General features: G+C 50.6%; 1 protein-coding gene across 7 annotated transcripts in view; it reads left to right on the top strand.

Moving 5' to 3' along the window:
- Positions 1-22,710, top strand: part of ARAP3 (ArfGAP with RhoGAP domain, ankyrin repeat and PH domain 3) — a 28,867-nt gene extending 6,157 nt beyond the window's left edge. For 5 of the 7 annotated variants that reach the window (XM_017532245.2, XM_017532254.2, XM_017532247.2 and 2 more), the window contains exons 5-33: positions 2,745-2,948; positions 3,089-3,158; positions 3,403-3,535; positions 3,627-3,811; positions 3,892-3,998; positions 4,251-4,450; positions 4,555-4,640; positions 4,784-4,966; positions 5,140-5,275; positions 5,911-6,027; positions 6,472-6,619; positions 6,730-6,832; positions 9,820-10,039; positions 11,079-11,142; positions 11,371-11,534; positions 14,360-14,572; positions 14,826-14,931; positions 16,322-16,469; positions 16,768-16,836; positions 17,596-17,670; positions 17,770-17,884; positions 19,383-19,511; positions 19,592-19,725; positions 19,952-20,034; positions 20,129-20,164; positions 20,296-20,359; positions 20,470-20,607; positions 20,826-20,864; positions 21,690-22,710. In XM_017532245.2, coding sequence (XP_017387734.1) covers positions 2,745-2,948; positions 3,089-3,158; positions 3,403-3,535; positions 3,627-3,811; positions 3,892-3,998; positions 4,251-4,450; positions 4,555-4,640; positions 4,784-4,966; positions 5,140-5,275; positions 5,911-6,027; positions 6,472-6,619; positions 6,730-6,832; positions 9,820-10,039; positions 11,079-11,142; positions 11,371-11,534; positions 14,360-14,572; positions 14,826-14,931; positions 16,322-16,469; positions 16,768-16,836; positions 17,596-17,670; positions 17,770-17,884; positions 19,383-19,511; positions 19,592-19,725; positions 19,952-20,034; positions 20,129-20,164; positions 20,296-20,359; positions 20,470-20,607; positions 20,826-20,864; positions 21,690-22,175 — 3,955 coding nt within the window. In that variant the 3' untranslated portion in view covers positions 22,176-22,710. The remainder of the gene's footprint in view (positions 1-2,744; positions 2,949-3,088; positions 3,159-3,402; positions 3,536-3,626; positions 3,812-3,891; positions 3,999-4,250; positions 4,451-4,554; positions 4,641-4,783; positions 4,967-5,139; positions 5,276-5,910; positions 6,028-6,471; positions 6,620-6,729; positions 6,833-9,819; positions 10,040-11,078; positions 11,143-11,370; positions 11,535-14,359; positions 14,573-14,825; positions 14,932-16,321; positions 16,470-16,767; positions 16,837-17,595; positions 17,671-17,769; positions 17,885-19,382; positions 19,512-19,591; positions 19,726-19,951; positions 20,035-20,128; positions 20,165-20,295; positions 20,360-20,469; positions 20,608-20,825; positions 20,865-21,689) is intronic. The other 2 variants (XM_017532248.2, XM_017532250.2) reach the window with 2 other exon arrangements.
- The last annotated feature ends 1,845 nt before the right edge of the window (positions 22,711-24,555 follow it).

Below are 24,555 nucleotides of genomic sequence, written 5' to 3'. Positions count from 1 at the left end.
CAGAGGAGGATCTGGCTTTAGACAGGGGTGTTTATTATAGTCACAGGAGGAAGACAGAAGATGTGTGTGAAATTGGGGAAACATGGCACTGGGAGTCTGTGGGGGTTCTCATCTGATTACTTCAATTTCTCAGTGAAGTAGGAAACACAAAAGTTGGAGTGGCCGTTCTCAACCTTACCTGTATCATAGGCTGGGGAACTTTTAAAGCTACAAGTGCCTGGGCTCTACTCCCAGAGATTCACATTTAAGTGTCTGGTGTGAAGCCCATGTACTGATATTTTTTAATGTTTCCCAAGTGATTTTGTGCTGTTAGGGTTGAGAACCCCTGGAAAGTGATAGAGAATAATAGAGGAATCTACTCAGGGTAGTTAAGGGAGGCATCTCTGAAAAGACGACATAAGCAAAGACCTGAAGGATGAGAAAAAGCAGCCCAGGGAAGCATGGAAGGAGGCAACTTCCAGGTAAAGGGAAGAGCATGTGCAAAGGCCCTGAAACAGGAAGGAAAACGTGGCTGTAAGCAAGGGCCGGGGCAACACAGGATGAGGTCAGGGGAGTGACCATGGGCCTCACTGTACAAGTTCTCACAGCCCATTGGAATTTGGGTCTAACCTAAGTGCAAATGGGATGCTATTGAAGGGCTTCCTGCAGGGGAGTAAAATGGTCTCATCTGCATTTTTTTTTTTTGAGACGGCGTCTCTCTCTGTCGCTGGGCTGGAGTACAGTGGTGTGATCTCAGCTCAATGCAACCTCTGCCTCCTGGGTTCAAGTGATTCTCCTGCCTCAGCCTCCTGAGTAGCTGGGACTACAGGCACATGCCACCACATTCGGCTAATTTTTATGTTTTTTATAGAGACGGGGTTTCACCATGTTGGGCCAGGATGGTCTCGATCTCCTGAGCTCATGATCAGCCCACCTTGGCCTCCCAAAGTGCCAGGATTACAGGTGTGAGGAGTCACTGCACCCAGCCTCATTTCCAGGTTTTTTTTTTTTTTTTTTTTTTTTTTTTTTTGAGACAGAGTCTTGCTCTGTCTCCAGGCGCCAGGCTGGAGTGCAGTGGGGCGATCTCAGCTCACTGCAACCTCCTCCTCCCGAGTTCAAGCAATTCTCCTGCCTCAGCCTCCTGAGTAGCTGGGACTACAGGTGTGTGACACCATGCCCAGCTAATTTTTGTATTTTTTTAGTAGAGATGGGGTTTCACCATGTTGGCCAGGATGGTCTCGATCTCTTGACCTCATGATCCGCCTGCCTCAGCCTCCCAAAGTGCTGGGATTACAGGTGTGAGCCACTGCGCCTGGCCACTTCATCTCCATTTTTAAAAGAGCATTCTGGCAGCTGTGGGAGAATGATTATGGGAGGGAGGGCAAGAGTGAAAGCAGGTGGCCAGTTAGGCAATTTGCATCACCCAAGTTGATGGGAACTTGGTCCAGGGAGCAGTCAAGAACTTTTTGGAGAAAGAGCCAAGACATATCGATTAGCCACAGGCAACCATGACAGGGAGCCTTTTACACAGCCCTTCCCAAACTTTTCCATCCAAGTCATACTACTGGCACAGGAAATAGGCTGAAATTTTCCCAATAAAAATTCCAAGTATTCTCAGGGAAGCAGCTCCATGGTAATCTTTTGGGTTCTGAAACTCCCTATTCTCCTGTTTGAAAAGCAGATCCAGACTGGTCATGGTAGCTCACACCTGTAACCCCAGCAATTTGGGACGCTGAGGCAGGAGGATCACTTGAGCCCAGGAGTTTGAGATGAGCCTGGGCAACATAGCAAGACCTCATCTCTACTAAAGATAAAAATTTTTTTTTTTTTTTTTTTTCTTTTTTTTGAGACGGAGTTTCACTCATGTTACCCAGGCTGGAGTGCAATGGCGCAATCTCGGCTCACCGCAACCTCCGCCTCCTGGGTTCAGGCAATTCTCCTGCCTCAGCCTCCTGAGTAGCTGGGATTACAGGCACGCACCACCATGCCCAGCTAATTTTTTGTATTTTTAGTAGAGACGGGGCTTCACCATGTTGACCAGGATGGTCTCGATCTCTTGACCTCGTGATCCACCTGCCTCGGCCTCCCAAAGTGCTGGGATTACAGGCTTGAGCCACCGCGCCCGGCCAAAGATAAAAATTTTTAAATGAGTCAGGTGTGGTGGCCTGTATATGCCTGTAGTCCCAGCTGCTCAGAGTGGGAGGATCCCTTGAGCCCAGAAGTTCAAGGCTACAGTGAGCCATGATTGCACCACTGCACTCAGCCTGGGCAGCAGAGAGAGAGAGAAACCCTGTCTCAAAAGAGGCCAGGCACAGTGGCCCACGCCTGTAATCTCAGCACTTTAGAAGGCCTAGACAGGCGGATCACCTGAGGTCAGGAGTTTAAGACTAGCCTAACCAAAATGGAGAAACCCCATCTCTACTAAAAGTACAAAATTAGACAGATGTGGTGGTGCATGCCTGTAATCCCAACTACTAGGGAGGCTGAGGCAGGAGAATCACCTGAACCTGGGAGGCCGAGGTTTTGGTCAGCCAAGATTGCACCATTGCACTCCAGCCTGGGCAACAGAGCAAAACTACATCTCAAAAAAAGAAAAAAGAAAAAAAGAAAAAGAAAAGAAAAAGGAAAGAAAGAAAAAGAAAAGCAGATCCAGTACCTGCCAGGCATTCTATTATTAGGTGATATGAGTAGGGAGCAGAAATTACAAAGAGGGTGTCCAGGGTACTTGTCTAACGTGTGTCCCTCCCCGTCTTGGCTCCCACAAGGCTCAGCAGGCAGGATCTGGAGGCACGGGAGGATATTGGCTATGCCAGCCTTGAGCTGCCTGGAGACTCCACCCTCTCACCGCCCACCCTGGACACAGAGGAGACCAGTGATGACCTCATTTCACCCTATGCCAGCTTCTCCTTCACAGCAGACCGCCCCATGCCCCTGCTCAGTGGCTGGCTAGACAAGCTCTCCCCTCAGGGGTGGGCGCGGGGAAGGGAAGGGAGGGAGAAGTGATAGGCTGGGAGGTGGTTGCAGGGGACAGGCCCCAAGTGCCTCCAGACCCTAATCTCCGTAACCCTGTGCAACCCCAAATACTGATCTTGGCTCCTTCCTTTCTCAGAAACTATGTCTTCCAGAGACGCTTTGTGCAGTTCAATGGGAGGAGTCTGATGTACTTTGGCAGTGACAAGGTGAGGGGGCTGGGAGATGTGACATGGAGCTGAGGGAGAGGGAGGGCTGAGAGGGGCTCAGTATTGGAAGGAGGGAAGCCCATGGTGGGGAGGTCGTGACTGCATGACTGATGTCAGCATTTAAAGTAGCTGGCTTAGCAGCTGTACCCACTGCTTGTGGATTGAATGCCAATCTCATAAAAGCTGGTGCAGGACCTAGGGGTTGGCACACATGGCTCAGTTCCTGTCCTCATAGGTTATTGAGCTCTCTCTCCAGGACCCCTTCCCTAAGGGTGTGATCCCACTGACTGCCATTGAGATGACCCGCAGCAGCAAGGACAACAAGTTTCAGGTCATCACTGGCCAGAGGGTGTTCGTGTTCCGCACAGAGAGCGAGGGTGAGGGCCACAGCCCCCTGGGTCAGGGCAGGAGGGAGGGAGGGAGGCTGTGTGAGCAACAACCACTGACCTGCCTCTCCATCCCCACCAGCTCAGCGGGACACGTGGTGCTCCACGCTGCAGTCCTGCCTGAAGGAACAGCGCCTCCTGGGCCACCCCCGGCCCCCGCAGCCGCCTCGACCCCTCCGCACCGGCATGCTGGAGCTTCGTGGACACAAGGCCAAGGTGTTTGCTGCCTTGAGCCCTGGAGAGCTGGCACTGTACAAGAGTGAGCAGGTGAGGAGAGTCGGGCCAGGGCTGAGGGGCCTTAACTCGTCCCTTCTGGGACTTCACGATACCCACCCTGACCCTACCAGGCCTTCTCTCTGGGCATCGGGATCTGCTTCATCGAGCTGCAGGGCTGCAGCGTCCGGGAGACCAAGAGTAGAAGCTTTGACCTGCTCACACCCCATCGCTGCTTCAGGTGGGGCCTGGACCAGTGGGAGGCAAGGCTGGGGGACGTTTTGGGGAGGACTTTTAGGGGTACAGAGGGCTGGAGGCCTCCTCAGTAGGATGTCAGTGGGTGTGCAGGGATGGTAGTCCAGTGAACTGGGTCAAGATGTCACAAAGGTCTGGGCTGCCCCAGGTGTGGCCTGTGGTGGCTCCTGCAGGAAGGGCCAGGGGATGGGACATGGCAGCGAGGTCCAAGCCCACAAACTGGCTGTCCACTCCTCAGCTTCACAGCTGAGTCTGGGGGTACTCGGCAGAGCTGGGCGGCCGCCCTGCAGGAAGCAGTAACCGAGACACTGTCTGACTACGAGGTGGCTGAGAAGATCTGGTCTAATCGGGCCAACCGGCATTGTGCAGACTGTGGGGCCTCTCGACCAGACTGGGCTGCTGTCAATTTGGGGGTGGTCATCTGCAAGCAGTGTGCAGGTGAGGACTGGCATCGAGGCCCTGTGGGGAACAGGAGGGGCTGGGACTGGAGGGCTCAGGGCACCCATGCCTCATGCCCCTCACACCCTCACACACCCTCACAGGTCAGCACCGGGCCCTGGGTTCCGGGATCTCCAAGGTGCAGAGCCTGAAGTTGGACACGAGTGTCTGGAGTAATGAGATCGTGCAGGTGAGGGGGCGGAAGAGGGGGATGGCGGGAGGGGTGGAAGGGAGCGTCCAGAGGCAGGCCTTGGGCCAGCCTGGGGACAGGAATGGAACATCTAAGGACTCTCGAGTTCCTGTCAGCTGCCTTTGCCCCTTGTCATCCCACAGTTGTTCATTGTCCTGGGAAATAATCGTGCCAACCGCTTCTGGGCAGGGAGCCTACCCCCAGGTGAGGGACTGCATCCAGATGCGACCCCTGGCCCCCGGGGGGAGTTCATCTCCCGAAAGTACCGGCTGGGTCTCTTCCGGAAGCCCCACCCTCAGTACCCAGATCATAGCCAGCTTCTCCAGGTAGGAGGGACAGAGCGGGGCTGATCTGGGGTGGGGGTGGGGGGTCAGGAAATACTCTCTGAGTTGGAATGCCTAGATTTGGGTGGTGGGGGCTGTTTTCGGCGGTCATACAACTGTCCCCGGGGCTCTCGGGTTGGCTTTTGGGGCTGACAGAGGCCCTTTGTTCCCTGCAGGCACTGTGTGCAGCTGTGGCAGGACCTAACCTGCTGAAGAACATGACCCAGCTCCTCTGTGTTGAGGCCTTCGAGGGCGAGGAGCCCTGGTCCCCCCCAGCCCTCGATGGCAGCTGCCCTAGCCTCTTGTCCCCAGGTCATCCCTCCAAGTGCTTCCTCTCTCCCGGCTCCCAGGAATTCTCTGATCCAACCTGTGATTCAGTTCTTTCAGGGGGCCTCAATTAGCTGATCAGAGTGGCCCAGCCTGGGCAGTTTCCTAAACCCTCAGATCTGCCAGGGCTTATTTCCTGTTGTCATGTGATAGCTGATGATGGTCACGGCTGGGGAGGGTCTGCGTCTTCCAGGTGCTAGTGCTGGTCCACCCTGACAGGGTGACCCACAGGTCAGGACTCGTCTCCCTGGAGACAGTCTGATCTCAAAGAAGTGATCAACTTAGTGACACTCATCTCCATTGGTCAGGCCAGCCGGGCTGAGACCCTTACAGGATGGCACATGCCCTGAGGTGCCCACCCAGAGCTAACAGGCTGGTTGGTGGCTGGTGGGGAGAGGCAGTGGGCAGGAGCTGGGCCAGAGGCCTCTCCATCTCATTATCTCCTGCCTCTCTCCTTTGCAGTCTGGGTAGTGAGGGATCCAGCTCCTTTGAGCTCTACTTGGCTGTGCTTCCGGTGGAGTCGGGTCCCACCATCTTCCTCCATTTCATCCCTTCCCCAGAGGGGCTCAGGTGATCCCACTGCACTTGGCTCAGCTGACTACTTCCCCTTCCCCTTGCAGACCCCTCCCCTGGTGTGTACAATGAGGTGGTGGTGCCTGCCACTTACAGCGGCTTCCTGTACTGCAGTCCCATCAGCAACAAAGTTGGACCCTCACCCCCTCGCAGGGGCCGGGATGGTGAGGGGGAGCCAAGGGATGGGAAGATACAGGGACAGAAAGTGGATGGGTTTGAGTTTACTGTAGAAGGACAAGGAGGAGAGGGCTGGATTGGAAAGCAGGGCCATGCCTAGGAGTGGTATGGGGTCCTGGGGGTGAGAGAGGGTCCATGCCAGGTGGCAGCACTGAGTGATAGTTCACAGCGTCTGTTCTGAAGTCAGACTGTCGGGGTCAAATCCCAGCTCTGCTACTTCCTATGTGTCTTGGGCAAGCTACTGAAACTGAGTCTCGGTTTCCCCATCTGCAAAACAGGACTAAGTATAACACCTCATAGGGTTATTGTGAAGATGACTGGGATCATACATAGGCAGAGGGCTTGGCACAGAATAAATACGTGGTAAATGGGAACTATGAAGAGGTGGGCCCAGAGGTCTGCTGCCCCCTGACTATCTCCCTCTGCCTCAGCTCCCCCCCGCCTATGGTGTGTGCTGGGAGCAGCTCTGGAAATGTTTGCAACAGAAAACAGCCCCGAACCCCTCAGCCTCATACAGCCCCAGGATGTTGTATGTCTGGGTGTGAGCCTCCCACCCACTGACCCAGGTGACCTTGACAGGTAACAGCCCTTCCGTGCTCACTGAGCTTCCCCTTTTCTCTTCCCAACCTCTAGCCTGACAGCCTCCCTCATTGGCCCCATTTGCCTCCCTGACCTCATCTTCTCCCCAGGTTCCCCTTTTCCTTTGAACTCATCCTCACTGGGGGGAGGATCCAGCATTTTGGCACAGATGGAGCTGACAGTCTGGAGGCCTGGACTAGTGCTGTGGGCAAGGTGAGACAGGAGAGCCCCCTCTGCAGCAGCTCATGACTTCCTTGTCCCCACAGGCCCCCATCTCCTCTCTTAGTCCTACAGCCACTTCTTCCACTAACAGCCAAGGGTGACTGAGGGCCTGTTCTGTGCCAGACCCTGTGTTAAGCATTGCCCACTTGATATCTCATTTAATTTTCACAACCCTCAGAGGTAAAGTATTACATATAAGGAAACTAAGTCTTAGAGTTTACAAATTCACTTGGTCAAGGTCACAGAGCTAGGAGGCAGCAGAGCACAGGACTAAAAATCAGGCCTCTGCAAAGCTCATGCCCGAAACCTCACTGTGCCACGGCCTGTTCCCACACAGAAGCTACCTCTGATTCCCACTACCCACCCTCTGCTCTGGTTTTCCAGCAGGCCCAGAGATAAAGCTACCTTCCTATTTCCCAGCTTCTCCATTCTTAGATAAGCCCATATGTCCCTCCTGTATGCCGTTCCCAGAATTGAAAGTTCAGGCCCTGGAGTCAGACATCCTAGGATTTGAATCTCACAACTCTCAGCCTTGTGAGCTTTTCCACATCTGTAGAGTGGGCGTAAAAGACTCACCCCCTAGGGTTGAGGATTAAATGACATGTGAGGCCCACACACAGCAAGCCCTCAGTACGTGGGCGTTGAAATAATAATGATGGTAGTGACGATGACGATGATGATGACAATCCCTCCCATCCTAAGACAGCTTTTCCCTAAGCTCTGTTCCATCTTCAACTTTTCACCCTGGTGCCTTCCTTGCCCTCCTGAGAATGCGTCAGAAAGTCGCGTGCAGCCTGCAGTTCCCCTTTGACCCTTTGCAGCTGCCCTCCTCTGCCCATGCCTTCCTGAACTGCTACCCTGCGGGTCACCAATGTCTTCCCATTTCCAAAGGCCAAGGCTGCCTCCCGGCCTCACCAGGTCATCTCTGCAGCATCTGGCGCTCCTCTATGGGAAATGCTCCCCTGCTCTGGCTTTTGACCCCCCTCCCCCAGGCCTCCAACAACTCCTCACAATAACATGTTGTCTCCATATCTTTTCAGGGCTCTGTCATGGCCCTCCCAACCAGGGTTAAGTCTCTTCTCATTATTATCTACACTTTCCAAAAAGCTATCCCATCCTACCCAGAGAGTGCTGTGAAGACTCACACCATACTAGTCCATGGACTATGTGTTATGGTCCATGAAATTCAGAGTAAGCATTTAGAATATTTTACAGCAATTTGACAGAGTAATTTTATGTGTCGAATCTAATTATTTTAAAAAAAAGGCTTGGGCCGGGTGTGGTGCCTGTAAATCCCAGCACTTTGGGAGGCTGAGGCGAGCGGAGCACCAGGAGTTTGAGACCAGCCTGGGCAATGTACTGGGACCCTGTCTCTACAAAAAAATAAAAGAATTATCCAGGCATGATGGTGCTCACCTGTAGCCCCAGCTACTGGGGAGGCTGAGGTAGGAGGATTGCTTAAGCCCCAGAAGTTGAGCCTACAGTGAGCTGTGTCATGCCACTGCACTCCAACCTGGAAAAATGAGGCCCTGTCTCAAAAAAAGGGAGTGGGGTTGTCTGTCTTAATTTTTTCATCTAGATTTTCTAGCAATTCACTTTTATTATTATTATTATTATTATTATTATTTTGAGGTGGAGTTTCTCTCTTCTCACCTAGGCTGGAGTGCAGTGGCACGATCTTGGCTCACGGCAACTTCCATCTCCCGGGTTCAAGTGATTCTCCTGCCTCAGCCTCCTGAGTACCTGGGACTACAGGTGCATACCATCATGCCCAGCTAATTTTTGTATTTTTGGTAGAGACAGGGTTTCACCATGTTGGCCAGGCTCGAACTCCTGACTTCAGGTGATCCGCCTGCCTCGACCTCCCAAAGCGCTGGAATTACAGGCTTGAGCCACCAAGCCTGGCCACTTTTACTATTTTTAATGAAAGTACAGTATTAGCTGGGTGTGGTGGCTGCTGCCTGTAATCCCAGTTTTTTGGGAGGCCAAGGCGGGTGGTTCACCTGAGGTCAGGAGTTTGAGACCAGCCTGGCCAACATAGTGAAACCCTGTCTCTACCAAAAATATAAAAAATTAGCCAGGTGTGGTGGTGGGCACCTGTAGTCCCAGCTACTCCGGAGGCTGAGGCAAGAGAATCACTTGAACCCAGGAGGCAGAGGTTGCAGTGAGCCGAAATCACGATACTGCACTCCACCCTGGGCAAGAAGAGCAGAACTCCATTTCAAATAAAAGGAAGAGAGAAAGTACAGTATTGGTTAGTGACACTGCGGGACTTTAAAAAAGAAAAAGGAAGAAAACCCTGGTCCTTTACTGCAGGTGGTTTGAGAAGCACTGGTTTACATCCTTTCCTCCCTGAAGCTTCTCCCCAGCCCCCTGGGGTGGTGAGATTTCCCAGGGCATCATAAGTCTTCAGGTGTAGTATTTTGGCTATAAAGAATGAGTATGCCTTTTTGGCTGGATGCAGTGGCTCAATTCTGTAATCCCAGCACTCTGGGAGGCCAAGGCAGGAGTTCGAGACCAGTCTGGGCAACATGGCAAAACCACATCTCTACAAAAAAAAAAAAAAGCCAGGTGTGGTGGCATGCTCCTGTAGTCCAGCTACTCAGGAGGCTGAGGTGGGAAGATCACCTGAGCTGGGGGAGGTCGAGGCTGCAGTGAGCCATGATGACAGCACTGCACAAGAATGAGTATTCTTTCTTACACCCACACCTCTATTAAGGGTACAAAGCTGCCACACGGGGGTCTCTCTATGTTGGGGAGAGTAAACTGAATTGAATTGAATTTCTTTCCTGTCTTTCTCCATCCATCTCATGTCTCCTCCTTGGCTCTCACCTTTGCTCTCTCCCATCCTTTTTCATTCCTGTTTTTCTTCTGCTTTCTCTCCGTATTTTTCTATGCTTCCTGATCAATCTCATTTCTCTCCCTTACTCCTTGTCTCTTTTCCCATCCTCTCTCCTGTCCTCCCCCTGCCTCTACAGTGGTTTTCCCCGCTGAGCTGCCACCAGCTGCTGGGCCCAGGGCTGCTGCGGCTGGGCCGCCTGTGGCTGCGGTCCCCTTCCCATACAGCCCCAGCCCCTGGTCTCTGGCTGTCAGGGTTCGGCCTCCTTCGTGGTGATCGCCTCTTCCTGTGCTCAGCGCCGGGCCCTGGCCCCCCAGCCCCTGAGGACATGGTGCATCTGCGGCGGCTACAGGAGATCAGTAAGTGGGGAGGGTTGGGGAAACAGGGATGAAGGGTGGCCATGGGGGTGCATGGGAACAGACCTTTTTTATTTGGAGGTTCTTATAGGAAACAGAGGAACATAGTGGCTTCAGGTACAAGCTCTGAAGGGAAACTGCCCAGCTTTAGACCCCACCTCCATCACTTCCTAGCTGTATATCCCTGGACAAGTTACTTAACCTCGCTGTGCCTTAGTTACCTCATCTTTAAAATAACACCTTCCTCAAAGGGCTGTAGTGAAGTTCAGATAGGGTAATGCACCTAAAACACGCATTGCAGAGCCTGACAGGCATCTTTTAAGTGCTCGATAAATGTTATATGTTATAAATGTTATTAATATTATTATTATTATTATTTTGGAGACAGAGTCTCACTCTGTCCCCCCGGCTGGAGTGCAAGGGCATGATCTCAACTCACTGCAATGCAACCTCCACCTTCCAGGTTCAAGGGATTCTCCTGCCTCAGCCTCCCGAGTAGCTGGGATTACAGGCACCTGCCACCACACCCAGCTAATTTTTGTATTTTTCATAGAGACAGAGTATTATTGTGTCGGCCAGGCTGGTCTTGAATGCCTGACCTCAGGTGATCCACCTGCTTCAGCCTCCCCAAGTGCTGGGATTACAGGAGTGAGCCACTGTGCCCAGCCCATAAATGTTACTATTATTTGGAGACACTTGCTGGTTGGGTCCTGGGAGAGGGAGCTGGGTACCTTCACTGCTTTCCTTTTTCCTAAAAGAGGAACAATGTAAGATAATATTTTAGGACTTTGGAAACAAGAGACCTGGGTTTGAGCTCAGCCTTGCCATTTTATAGCAACTAATCTGGGGCACGTTACTTAACCTTTCTGAGCTTAATGTGTCACCTATAAAATGGGAATAATAGTACATAACTCATAGGATTCAATTGAACATTTTTTGTAATGCTCCTAGCCTGGCATCTATGTATCTTAAACATTTAATTAATAATAGTCTCTATGATGAAGATGGAAATGATGAAAATGTCCACTAATTCCCCTCCCAGGTGTGGTTTCTGCAGCTGACACCCCAGACAAGAAAGAGCATTTGGTCCTGGTGGAGACAGGAAGGTAAATGTTGCCCCTGCCCTTGACCTGGGGCTCACCTTCCTGGAGCTGAGCCCACACTCTGCAACCTGGTCCGCTGGGCCATTGCCCACTTCCTCAAAGTTGCGTCCCCTGCTCCAGGATGAGCTGAGTTGGGTGTTGCTGCCCTCTGCTGGTGGTTCTGGGAGATCTGGTCCCCATGCACCTGGGCCTCTCAGGAGCTGGCTCTGATTCAGGCCTCTCGGGTCTCAGGACCCTGTATCTGCAGGGAGAGGGCCGGCTGGACTTCTCGGCATGGAACACAGCCATTGGGGGCGCAGCTGGTGGGGGCGGCACTGGGCTGCAGGAGCAGCAGATGAGCCGGGGTGACATCCCCATCATCGTGGATTCTTGCATCAGTTTTGTTACCCAGCATGGTGAGTGGGCACTGGCTGATACTGAACCAAGGGGGTGGGGGATGGGAGGATGGGGGGTGGAGAATGTAGGCACAGCCAGGGTGGAGGATGAATTACCTGGAAGAGCTTTGCCTCTAGAGACTGCTGCTGGACCCTAGCTGGCCATGACTCTTGGCAGGCTGCTTTGCTTTTCTGAACCTCAGTTACATCATCTATAAAATGGGGCCAATGGTCCTCATTTTCCAGGATAATTGGTGACAGTGAGACAATGCCTGCCAAGCCTTGAGCACAGGGCCTGGCATTTAGTAAGTGTTTGGAGGTTTTGTCAGAATGTGGAGGGTGAGAGCAGCACTGGAAATGTGACTGAGGAAACAGAGCCATGGCAAATAGCAAGCAGCTGTGAGGTGAGAGCTGAGCCACACAGCACACTCCCTGAAGTTTTAAGCAGAATTATTCTGTATGGGAAGTTTTTCAGGTTTAAATGGTCAGCTGTGCAAGTGGTCCCCAGAATTCTTTGTGTGTGTGTGTGTGTGTGTGTGTTTGAGATGGAATCTTGCTCTGTCACCTAAGCTGGAGTGCAGTGGCATGATCTTGCCTCACTGCAACCTCTGCCTCTTGGGTTCAAGTGATTCTCCTGCCTCAGCCTCCCAAGTAGCTGGGATTACACGCATGCCCGACCACACCTGGATAATTTTTGTATTTTTCGTAGAGAGGTGGTTTTACCATGTTGGCCAGGCTGGTCTCAAACTCCTGACCTCAGGTGATCCACCTGCCTCAGCCTCCCAAAGTGCTGGGATTACAGGTGTGAGCCACCACGCCTGGCCCTTTGTGAGTTTTTTATCCAGTATAAGTAAGGACCAAATAGAATCTATCTCTCCTGTGAACCCTCTTTAGAAAGCTGGACTCTTGAGAAGGAAAATTCACAGGAAACTAAGGTGGGCAGTACAGTCATCTCTCCATATCCAAAGAGGATTGGTTCCAGGACCCCCGTAGGTACCCAAGTCCATGGACACTGTCTCACATAAAATGGCATAGTATTTATTTGAATATCACCTAGGCACATCCTCCTGTAATTCTTTAAATCATCCCTAGATTACTCGTAATACCTAATACAGTGCAGGTGCTCTGGAAATAATTGTTATACTGTATTGTTTTATTTTTATTTTGTTGTTGTTATATTGTTATCTAAGGGTTTTTTCCTGAAAATTTTTGATGTTGGTTGAATCTGCAGTTGTGGAGCCCATTGATACAGAGGGCTGACTGTAAGGAAAAAAACAGCACCTCCACAAACCTACAGATAATTGCTAATAGTCTTGGGCAATGGATAGTCAGTGGCTGGTAACATTTTCCATGCCGTGGCAGTGGCTTTGTTCAGTGACCTCCCCCACTCGCTACATCCTTATTTCTTCTCAGCCTGTCTTGTGTTCGAAGGAGGAAATAAGTCAGAGGCTCAATGAAAAAGCCCTCAAGAAAGAATATGTGGCTGGGCAAGGTGGCTCAAGCCTGTAATCCCAGCACTTTGGGAAGCCGAGGCAGGTGGATCACCTGATGTCAGGAGTTTGAGACCAGCCTGGCCAACATGGTGAAACTCCCTCTCTACTAAAATACAAAAATTAGCTGGGCATGGTGGCAGGTGCCTGTAATCCCAGCTACTCGGGAGGCTGAGGCAGGAGAACTGCTGTGAGCTGAGGTTGCAGTGAGCTGAGATCACACCACTTCACTCCACCCTGGTCAAAAGAGCAAAACTCCATCTCAAAAAAAAAAAAAAAGAAAGAAAGAAAAGAAAGAAAGAACCTGGGTCTTCATCCCCTCCCCTCCATGTTTTCTGCACCACCACTGTTTAGTCAGCATACGTTGGTTGAACTGCTACCATGCGTCAGACACTGGGAATAAGGCAGTAAGCCAGGAGGGTCCTAGGAGGGTCCTAGAAAGTTTATTTATTACCCACCTCTTGGGTTATAAATAAGAAAACAAACAGTCTGTTCTTATTATTTGTGGTAGTTACGTTCTCTGTCACTGCAAATATTTAATTAGCGAATGCTGAATCACTGCCCCAGGGGAAATACAGGGTTAGGGTCCTGCTAACCTCTGGTTACAAGAACATTTTTGTCAACTGATCAGCATGTATCCTTGTTTTATGTGTTTTCTGTTTAAAGACACCTTATTTTATATATATTGTTTGATTTGTTAACACTGAACTCAAGGCCAACAGCACTGTAACTCGTGCCTGAAAAGAAGCTAATCTAACACATGTATTTTTCTTTGTAAGGCATGTCACAGCTTTCTCACACATAGAAACACTAGACAGCATTCCAGCACTACACTTGGGCCATTTTAAACAGCAAAATCATCAACAAAAAGCACAAAAATATAGCTCTAAATATACCATTAAAAGGATACACTTGTTTAGAGTAAGAACATGCACACGGGGGAGGGGACTCAAATTTTTCTTCACTCTGTTCATCAACGGCGATGAAAATGCCAAAAGTATTGATTTTGGGGTTACAAATAAATTTTAGCGAGTAGGAGAATGTGCAGATATGGAATCTACAGATAATGAGGATGGACTACAAAGTGATTTCAGACAGTGCTATTTAAAAATAGGGTGGTGAGGAGATACAGTGTGATGGGGGTTGTTATGTGTGATAGTGAGGTCAGGAAAGGACTTTCTGAGGATGAAGACTCCAGCAGAGACCTGAGAATCAGACTATGGAGGCATAGATCTCCTCCTCTCTGAATCCCATGCCCCCATCAGCCACATACCACATAGGGAGGCCACGGATGGGCTGTGGTGGGCAGTGGTAGCCTTTGCACCATGGTGAGCAGAGACGGCTGGCTCTTCTCAGGGTTACGGCTGGAGGGTGTATACCGGAAAGGGGGCGCTCGTGCCCGAAGCCTGAGACTCCTGGCTGAGTTCCGTCGGGATGCCCGGTCAGTGAAGCTCCGACCAGGGGAGCACTTTGTGGAGGATGTCACTGACACACTCAAACGCTTCTTTCGTGAGCTCGATGACCCTGTGACCTCTGCACGGTTGCTGCCTCGCTGGAGGGAGGCTGCTGGTATTTCCCAGATCCCTGAGAACCAAAGCCCAACTGGGATCTCTGCCCTCCCCCACCAGAATCCATGGTTTGGCAGCCCCCCTCCCCATCACTTCCCACCCTGGGGCATCATCCAGAGACTTGGCTCAGGGGGAGGTGGGAAGCAGGCAGAGACACATCTGTCCTGCGTTTGTGTCTAAAAATCCCTCCCTCCACATCTGCTGCCACTCTTTCTTCCCGGGTCCTCCCCAGCCCTCCTCCATTCCATCCCCAGAGCTGCCCCAGAAGAATCAGCGCTTGGAGAAATATAAAGACGTGATTAGCTGCCTGCCGAGGGTCAACCGCCGCACACTGGCCACCCTCATTGGGCATCTCTATCGGTCAGTATGGCCAGACCCTCCTCATCTCAATGTGACCCTGCACTCTTGTTCATTCATTCATTCATTCATTTGTTCATTCCACAAACAATTGTTAAGTGAAGATATCATAGTGTTAAGGTTCAGAGAATGGATTTGGGGGTCAGGCAGACCTAGGCTTTAATCTGGTGCCATCATTCTAGCTGTGTGACTTTGGGTAAGTTACTTGTTCTCTCTAGGCCTCAATTTCTTCATTTCTAAAAGGAGGTAATGAATGATGTAATGACTCATATCCGCCTCATAGGTTATGAGAGAGTTAAATGAAGGCTGGGCACGTGATGTCTCACACCTGTAATCCCAGTACTTTGGAAGGCTGAGGTGGGCAGATCACCTGAGGCCAGGAGCTCGAGAGCAGCCTGGTCAACATAGTGAAACTCCGCCTCTACTAAAAATACAAAAATTAGCCTGGCATGGTGGTGCATACCTGTAATACAGCTACGCAGGAGGCTGAGGCACAAGAATCACTTGAACCCGGGAGGTGGAGTTTGCAGTGAGCCAAGATTGTACCGCTTCACTCTAGCCTGGGTGACAGAGGGAGACCCTCTCTCTCAAAAAAAAGAGAGAGTTAAAATTTATAAAATTCTTAGTATAGTACATGCCAGTACATCTGGCATGTCATAAGCCTTCAGAAATGGTTAGCAGTCAATATTATTTTGTTTTATTATGCTATGTCAGGGAAAGGGTTAGATATAAGAAACAAAGATGAATAAGATGCACATCTACCTTTATCCATCTGTTAGGGAGACAGGCCTTTGAGCAATTCTGGGGAGAAACCCTTTCTGTATTGCACTGATTATACTATATTACAGGGGCCAGGTGCGGTGGCTCACACCTGTAATCCCAACACATTGGGAGGCCAAGGCAGGAGGATCGCTTGAGCCCAGGAGTTGGAGACCAGCCTGGGTAACATAGCGAGATATCCCATCTCTACAAAAAATAATAGTTAATATAAATAAATAAATAATAAAAATATAGGGATTGGTCAACTACAGGCCCATGGGCCAAATCTAGCTTATTGCCTATATTTGTAAATAAAGTTTTGTACATAAAGTGTAAAGCCACACCCATTCATATATATATTTTCTATAGCTCCTTTCATGCTGCAGCAGCAGAGCTGAGGAGTTACAACAGAGACTGTCTGGCGTGCAAGCCTAAAATGTCCACTATCTGTTCCTTTACATAAAAAGTTTGCTGACCCTTGCCTTATCTGTCTCCCCTAGACTGGGAGTTCCTTAAGGCCAATATTATCTTACTGCCTTATCCTAAGCACTTAGCCCAGGCATACAATAGGGACTCAATAAGTGTTCGCTGAATGAATGGCTACATTGATGAAGACCCTGGCACCCCTCTGCAGGGTGCAGAAATGTGCAGCTCTAAACCAGATGTGCACACGGAACCTGGCTCTGCTGTTTGCGCCCAGCGTGTTCCAGACAGATGGGCGGGGGGAGCACGAGGTGCGGGTGCTGCAGGAGCTCATCGATGGCTACATCTCTGTATTTGATGTAAGCTTTCCTGACCCCTAACCCACAACCCCTCTCCCCTACCCTTGCAGGACCCAGAGACTATGATCCTGCTCACCCCAACAAGCCCCCAGCTGAGGCCTCTGGTGGCCCACTACACCAGGAACCACCTCCCAGAGCCCTGGGCCTTTTTCTCCCGCAACCTAACTTCCAACATCCTCACCCCCTTGGTTCTTAGCTCTTCTGGCCTCCAGCCCTCTTAAACGGGTCCTCCTTGGCCTTGAGATCTTTCCTGCAGATCCTCTTCCAGCACCCCAACACTCTTTTGGCTCTTTCACAGATTGATTCTGACCAGGTAGCTCAGATTGACTTGGAGGTCAGTCTTATCACCACCTGGAAGGATGTGCAGGTAATTCATCCTGACCTTAGTCTCCTGAATGGGGCAAGAGGAGACATCAGGACAGGAATCTGACCATCTGCCCAGTTGAGGAAGTTTCCTTTCCAGCCTGTCCTTCTGGACACTAGCACTCAGTTCTCTGAGGGACAGGGGAAACCCAACGAGAACTGCTTTGGGGAGTGGGGTTTGGTTAGGGTTTGTTCCATTTGTTCCGCCATGAGGATTCTTCCTGGTGATGATCTTGGCACTGGATAGTTGGTTTTGGTACACTGTGGGGGCGTCAAGCAAGACCTTACTTCTAAGTGTAAGAGATCCAAGGAGGAGTTAGTAAAGTCAGACAAAGCGTGGAGAATAATAATAATAAATCTAATGGCAAACATAGCTGAGGACTTATTACCTTCCAAGTACCTCTAATCTCATGTTAGTATCATACAACTCCATGAAGTAGGTAGTCTCATTTTTTTCAAATAAAGAAACTGAGGCTCAGAGAGTCATTTATTCAAGGTCACTCTATAGCAAGTGGCAGAGCCCAGGCAGTCTGTCTCCACATCTGTCCTCCCAGTCACTCTGATGCCTTGGGAAGCACATATGCAGCCTAAAGATGCAGTTCTGCCACTCCCAGAGTTCTCCCTTTTAAGGGCCTGAATGACATTGAGGTTGGGAGGAGACCTTTGTTGGAAGAGGCGCTTATGAAGCAACACGAGGAATTTTCTGACTTTGATTTCTTTTGTATCCACTTTTGTCCTTCTGACTTTTTACCCCTCCCCTTAGCTGTCCCAGGCTGGAGACCTCATCATGGAAGTTTATATAGAGCAGCAGCTCCCAGACAACTGTGTCACCCTGAAGGTTGGTCCTGAGGGCACTGGAGGGGAGATAAGAGGATAGTGAGGTACCAGGGGCAATGACCTGACCAGCATGGGTTCTCTGCGCTTGCCCTGACCCCAGGTGTCCCCAACCCTGACTGCTGAGGAGCTGACTAACCAGGTACTGGAGATGCGGGGGACAGCAGCTGGGATGGACTTGTGGTTGACTTTTGAGATTCGAGAGCATGGGGAGCTGGGTGAGTATGACCATGCCTGTGTGTTCATGCATGTGTATATGCGTGTGTGTGGTTGTATGGTCAAGGTCATCAAAGACTTCATGTTACCAAATACAGTGGACTCATCCGGTCATCCATGCAAGGGGACATTCAACACAGTTGGCTCACCCCCTCTTTCTCAGTATTCTTCCATCTTGGCCTTAGTGACCCCCATAAGCTCGTAGTTTACCTTCTACCTCAAAAGAGGCTTCTCTTCCTCTTTTGCCCAGACTCCAAATGTTGGAGAGACCCACAGCTCAATCCTGTACCCTTTTCTCTTATCTATCTACATTTCTCCTTGGATGAACGCATCCATTCCCATGGCTTTAAATGCCATTAGTAAGCTGACACCCAAATTTATATCTCTGGCCCACATCTCTCCTCTCAGCTCCAGAATCACATATCCAAATGCCTACTCAACACCTCCACTTCTGGCAAGCAACTCAAATTTAAAACATCTAAGACCAATTTAGATGATTTCTAGTCCCCTTTCCTAAGAAAAAGCCTAGGCCATTCTCCAGTTTTTCCCAACCCATTAAATGGCACCACAATTCACCCAGTGATTAAGGCCAGAAACCTGGGAGTCCTCTGGGACGCTTCCCTTTGCATCATCTTCATACTTAACTCACCAACTAGTCGTGTTGACTCCATTAGAATCGATCACTTCTCTCCATCTCCACTGCTACCACCATCCTAGTCAAAGTCACAATCATCTTTTTGTCTGCAATAGTAACCACTAAAATGTGTGGCCCCAGAAAGGGGTTAGCTGGACAGTGTTCCATTCTTGCGTCTTTACAACCCATTTCCACGCAGCAGCCAAATGAACATTTCAAGCATAAACCAGCTCATATCATTCCTATGGTTAAAACTCTTCAAAGGCTTCCCATTGAACTTAAAGTATCATTCCAGTTCCTTACAATGGCCTACACGGCCCTGAATGTCTGGCCCCTGAGTCCTCCATGCCTCATCTCACATCACCTGTTCTCGTATCTATCCTCTTCGCTGTAGCTACATTGAATGTTTAGTTCCCCAAATACATCTCTCCTGATTCAGAGCCTTTGTTCTTGCATCTTGTCATGCTTGAAATCTTCTATCACCCAATCTTAGCATGGTTTGCTCTTCCTAATCCTTCAAATCTCTGAGTCTCATCTTCATGTGCCACTTTTGAAAGGTCATGCCTGACTACCCTATTTCAGTTGCTGTCCTGTTGCTCACTCAGCTTATTGTTTCTTGCAAAGCAATTATTTGTCTGCAATTATTTTGTTGTCTGTGCCCTCCCTAGACTGTATGCTTTGCGAAGGCAGGCCATGTGTATCATGCTCACCACCGTATCCCAGGGCCAGCACAGTGCCTGGCATAGAGATGGTGAAAAATAAATATCTGTTGTTTGGTAGTTGACTGGACGAATGAATGACTGGTGAGAGTTGGGGGCTTGGTATGAATATTCTGATTGATATATACCCTCACCTTACCCCTTAAGAGCGGCCACTGCATCCCAAGGAAAAAGTCTTAGAGCAGGCCCTACAATGGTGCCAGCTCCCAGAGCCCTGCTCAGCCTCTCTGCTCTTGAAAAAAGTCCCCCTGGCCCAGGCCGGCTGCCTCTTCACAGGTGAGCCTCCTTCCTCTGCCCAACATCCCCCAGGCCTCTCCCCTAGCACCCTCCACCCAGGATTGTTCATCTGTGCCCAGGTATACGACGTGAGAGCCCAAGGGTGGGGCTGCTGCGGTGTCGTGAAGAGCCTCCCCGCTTGCTGGGGAGCCGCTTCCAGGAGAGGTTCTTTCTGCTGCGTGGCCGCTGCCTGCTGCTGCTCAAGGAGAAGAAGGTGAGGCCCTGGGGCCAGAGATGTGGGATGCTGGGTGGCCATGGAGAAGGAGCCATGACTGCACCCACCCTCTGACTCCGAAGCCCACACTCTTATCAATCTCATTGTTTCCATGCCCCCGACTTCTGTGACCCTGTGACCACAGACCCCATTGCTTCTATGACTTCTTGACCTCATTAACCACAATCTCTCATCTCTCAACCTCACTGACTGTTTCTGTTCTCAGAGCTCTAAACCAGAACGGGAGTGGCCTTTGGAAGGTGCCAAAGTCTACCTGGGAATCCGCAAGAAGTTGAAGCCCCCAACGCCGTGAGTTTTCTTCCCCAGCCTGCACTTCTAGGGCCTTCCTGCCTTCACCCCTCTGCCCTTTCTGACTGCCCCATCACTGTCCTTTGTCTCCCAGGTGGGGCTTCACACTGATACTGGAGAAGATGCACCTGTGAGTACCTCCTGCCCTGGCTTCTCCTCTGGCCCAGCTCTGTACCCTGTCTTTTCTCCTCCCTCTTTCTGTCCTCCAATCCTATAGCTGTGACCCTCTCTTTCTCTCTGATTCCACTCTGATCACCCCAGCTACTTGTCCTGCACTGACAAGGATGAGATGTGGGATTGGACCACCAGCATCCTTAAAGCCCAGGTGAGGGGAAGGAAAAGGCTGAGGGCTGGGTCTGTGGTCCCCCTGGGGCCCAACTATCCCCCTCGGTGCCTTTCATGCCCACTGGTGCCAATCCCTCACATTCTCACTAGCACGATGACCAGCAGCCAGTGGTCTTACGACGCCGCTCCTCCTCTGACCTTGCCCGTCAGAAGTTTGGCACTATGCCTTTGCTGCCCATCCATGGGGATGACAGTGGAGCCACCCTCCTCTCTGCCAATCAGACCCTGGTAAGGCACCCCGCCTGCTCCAACCCCTGATTCCTACCATAACCCTTGTCATGTTGCAGTAGGGAGTGGTGTGCCTGCCAACCTGGTGCCACCCTATGCTCACTGTCCCCCTCCCTTCTGCCTTCTCCTCCCCATTGCCCACCCCTGTCTCTTGTTGCTAGTCCTCACTGTGTCTTTATGTCTTTCCCTCCCCTTGTCCCCACCCCACCTGTGCCCAGCGGCGACTACACAACCGGAGGACCCTGTCCATGTTCTTTGTGAGTATTGTGCCTGCTCCAGCAGTGTGCCTGTCAGCCCTGTATTCCTCTGTGCTGCCTGAGCCCCGGGTGTGCTCTGTTTTCCTCAAGTAGGCCATCAGGGTGTGTGTATGTTGGAGGGGGGGCAGGACAGGAGAGACAGGAAAAAGAGAGAGGAGGCCAGAAAGAATGAGGACAATGAGGGATGTAAGATGTGGTAATAAAAGGAGAAAGTTGGCCAGGCGCAGTGGCTCATGCCAGTAATCCCAGCATCTTGGAAGGCTGAGGCGGGTAGATCACCTGAGGTCAGGGGTTCAAGACCAGCCCGATCAACATGGTAAAACCCTGTCCCTACTAAAAGTACAAAATTAGCTGGGTGTGGTGGTGCATGCCTGTAATTCCAGCTACTTGGAAGCTGAGGCAGAAGAATCGTTTGAACTTGGGAAGCGGAGGTTGCGGTGAGCCAAGATTGTGCCATTGCACTCCAGCCTGGGTGACAAGAGCAAAACTCCAACTCAAAGAAAAAAAAAAAAAGGAGAAAGGTGTCAGAGAATCTGTGAAATAGAAGGCAAATGATGAAGTGAATGCATTTTGAAGTTAGACAGACCTGAGTTCGAGCTCCAGCTCTACCATTTACTCATTATGTGATGCTGGGCAACTTACTTAACCCCTTTGCACTTCACTTGACTCTTTTACAGTAAAACACACTGCATAGGGTTGTTCCAATATCATATATGCCAAGTATTCTGCAGCATCTGGCCCAGAGGAAGAACTCAGTAATGTTACTGATTAATAATCTGGTAACCCTAACTCTGTGTCCACTCCTGCCACCCCATTCCAATCCAGCCAATGAAGTCATCCCAGGGGTCTGTGGAGGAGCAAGAGGAGCTGGAAGAGTCTGTGTACGAGGAGCCAGTGTATGAGGAAGTAGGGGCCTTCCCTGAGTTGACCCAGGACACCTCCACCTCCTTCTCTACCACACGGGAGTCGACAATGAAGCCAGAGAACCCCCTCACCAGCCAGAAGTCCTTGGATCAACCTTTTCTCTCCAAGTCAAGCACCCTGGGCCAGGAGGAGAGGCCACCTGAGCCTCCTCCAGGCCCCCCTTCAAAGAGCAGTCCCCAGGCACGGGGTTCCCTGGAGGAACAGCTGCTTCAGGAGCTCAATAGCCTCATCCTGAGGAAAGGAGAGATCACTGCAGGCCTGGGAAGTCCTTCCCAGCCATCCAGTCCCCAGTCCCCCGGCCCCACTGGCCTTCCAACACAGACACCTGGTTTCCCCACTCAACCCCCCTGCACTTCCAGTCCACCCTCCAGCCAGCCCCTCACATGACCCTAGGACCAGCAGACTGAGAGAGTAGGTACCAGAAGACCCAGAAGCTCTTATTATGGCACTGCTGGCAGCTTCCTTTGCCCTGGCTGGAAAGACTCCAGAATCCAGTGTGGTGCTGTGGAAGGAGCACTGGACTGAATGCTTCAGTGGCTGCATGTCCCAGGACAGGTCATGGCATTTTTCTGTGCCATGAGGTAACTGAAGTAGGGAGAGCAGTGAATGTCAAACTGTGTTTCTCAGAGCCATAGCCCCACATATTTTCCCTCAACAAGGGCAGCTCCTGCTTTATATATTTGATATGTAGGGGTTCTATGAGACATTTTGAGTTTTAAAGGAATGTTTTTTTCTGCATTGAAGAAAAAAATGCTTTGGAAACCAGAGGCCTGGATGATGTTCAAGTCTGCCCTGCCCCACTTCCTACATTCTGGAACTACAAAGAAGCCTGGAGTAGGGAGACTGATTGAGTTTGAGGGGCTGGGACGGGGGGAGCCAAAAATAAATGAGTCATTGTCAATAAACCTTGGAACCAAAAGACTACCATTCTCATCCATTCATTCAACAAATATGTATTGTGCACCTAATTGGTGCCAGCTCTGGGGATATAGTATAAACAAAACAAACAGGGCCCCTGCTCTTATGGATCCTCCATTGTGGAGGGGAATAGAACATAGCAAATAAACACATGAACCAGTACTTGAACAAGTGAGTTTAGTGCTGTGAAGAAACTAAACCAAAGTGATTTGGAGGCTGGGCACAGTGGCTCATGCCTGTAATCCCACCACTTTAGGAGGCCAAGGTGGGCAGATTACCTTAGGTCAGGAGTTCAAGACCAGCCTGGCCAACATGGTGAAACCCTGTCTCTACTAAAAATACAAAATTAGCTGGGTGTGGTGGCATGTGCCACCACAAATAATTTCAGCTATTTGGAAGGCTGAGGCAGGAGAATCACTTGATCCTAGGAGGCGGAGTTTGCAGTAAGCCGAGATCACACCATTGCACTCCAGCCTGGGTGACAGAGCGAGACTCTGTCCCCTACCCCCCCAAAAAAAAGTGATTATGGAGATGGCCTTTGGACTGGGTGGGAAGGCATCTGTGAAGAGCTGCAAAGTAAGGGAAAGAAGCTGTTGGAGGAGAGAGTTAGAATGCTGGAAGAGGAGCTTCTGGAGAAAGAAAGCAGGCATGAAGAATGATCTGCACTGGAAGGAACTTGGTCTACTGGGGGAACAGCAAGGAGTCTGGAGCACAGTGAGCAGGGTCTTCCATGCATAGCCTTGAAGGCCAAGGATTCTATTTGGATTTTATTCTGAAGCAATTGCATTTTAAACAAGAAGGTGATGAGATCTTATTTCCCTTTAAAAAAGAAAAAAAGATTGATCATTCTGAGTGCTGTGTGAACAGTGGGTTGGGGTGGGGGCAGTGTGGAAGCAAGGAGACCAGATACTAGACCAGAAGACTAATAACGGTGGCTTGGACTAGGATGGTGTTCTTGGAAATCAAGGGAAGTGGATCAATAGGTTTTTGTTTGTTTGTTTGTTGTTGTTTGAAATAGAACCTATAGAACTTGCTGATGGATGGATGGAGGGGTAGGAGAAGGCACACTGACTCTGGGTTTCTGACTTAACTAACTGGAGGAAATGTGGTGCCATTTAAAACATTACCTGGGGGAGGATCAGGTTGAAGGAGTTTTAAAAGCTTTAAAAGTTGAGGTTCCTATTATATATACTAGTAGAGATGTCACTGGGGAGTTGTAAGTGTGAATCCAGAGTTTTGGGCCATGTCAAGGGTACGAAGACAGGTGCCTGAGCCAAAGGAGCTTAGGTGAGGAGGATGAGGAATGGGGTGATGCTCCTCAGAAATTACTGCTTGGGCTGGAAGATCCTGAAGGTGGCAGGGGCTTCCTGTGCATCTCCCAGCTCTCACCGACTCACTGGTATCGTTTAGTTTTCAGTGGGGCCCAGTCTTTTTTTCCTTTGGGCCTGGTTCCTTCCTGGCTCCAGGCATCTTTCCCACCCCGCTCACGCTTGCTCTTCCAGTTAAGCCGGAATTAGGTAAAGGTCTGGGACCAGCCCTCTCTTCGTCAGATGCATCTCTGCTCAGGTGCCCAGTGACTCAGTTTCCCTGGTCACACATTGAGTTTCTCGCCGTTTCTCATCATCAGCTCGGGGACTGGTGATCTACATATGCAAGTGAATAATTATCAATAATTACAGGCTGAATCAGTGGCTATACTACAAATAGAACTCAGGCGTCTTGACTCAGAAGCCTGGGGTTCTCCCCACCGCCCAGCGGACGCTGCGTCTGCCCCGTCGCCCGGACCCTTCCGGGGTATTCTCAGTGCTTAACAGGTTTAGTTCTCTGCGGCGCCCTCTCGCTTCCGCGC

The sequence above is a fragment of the Cebus imitator genome, unplaced genomic scaffold (genome assembly GCF_001604975.1).
Source record: "Cebus imitator isolate Cc_AM_T3 unplaced genomic scaffold, Cebus_imitator-1.0 Scaffold76, whole genome shotgun sequence".
Classification (NCBI taxonomy): Eukaryota; Metazoa; Chordata; class Mammalia; order Primates; family Cebidae; genus Cebus; species Cebus imitator.
Note: the sequence above shows the minus strand (reverse complement) of the source record. Positions and strands in the feature narration are given on the sequence as shown.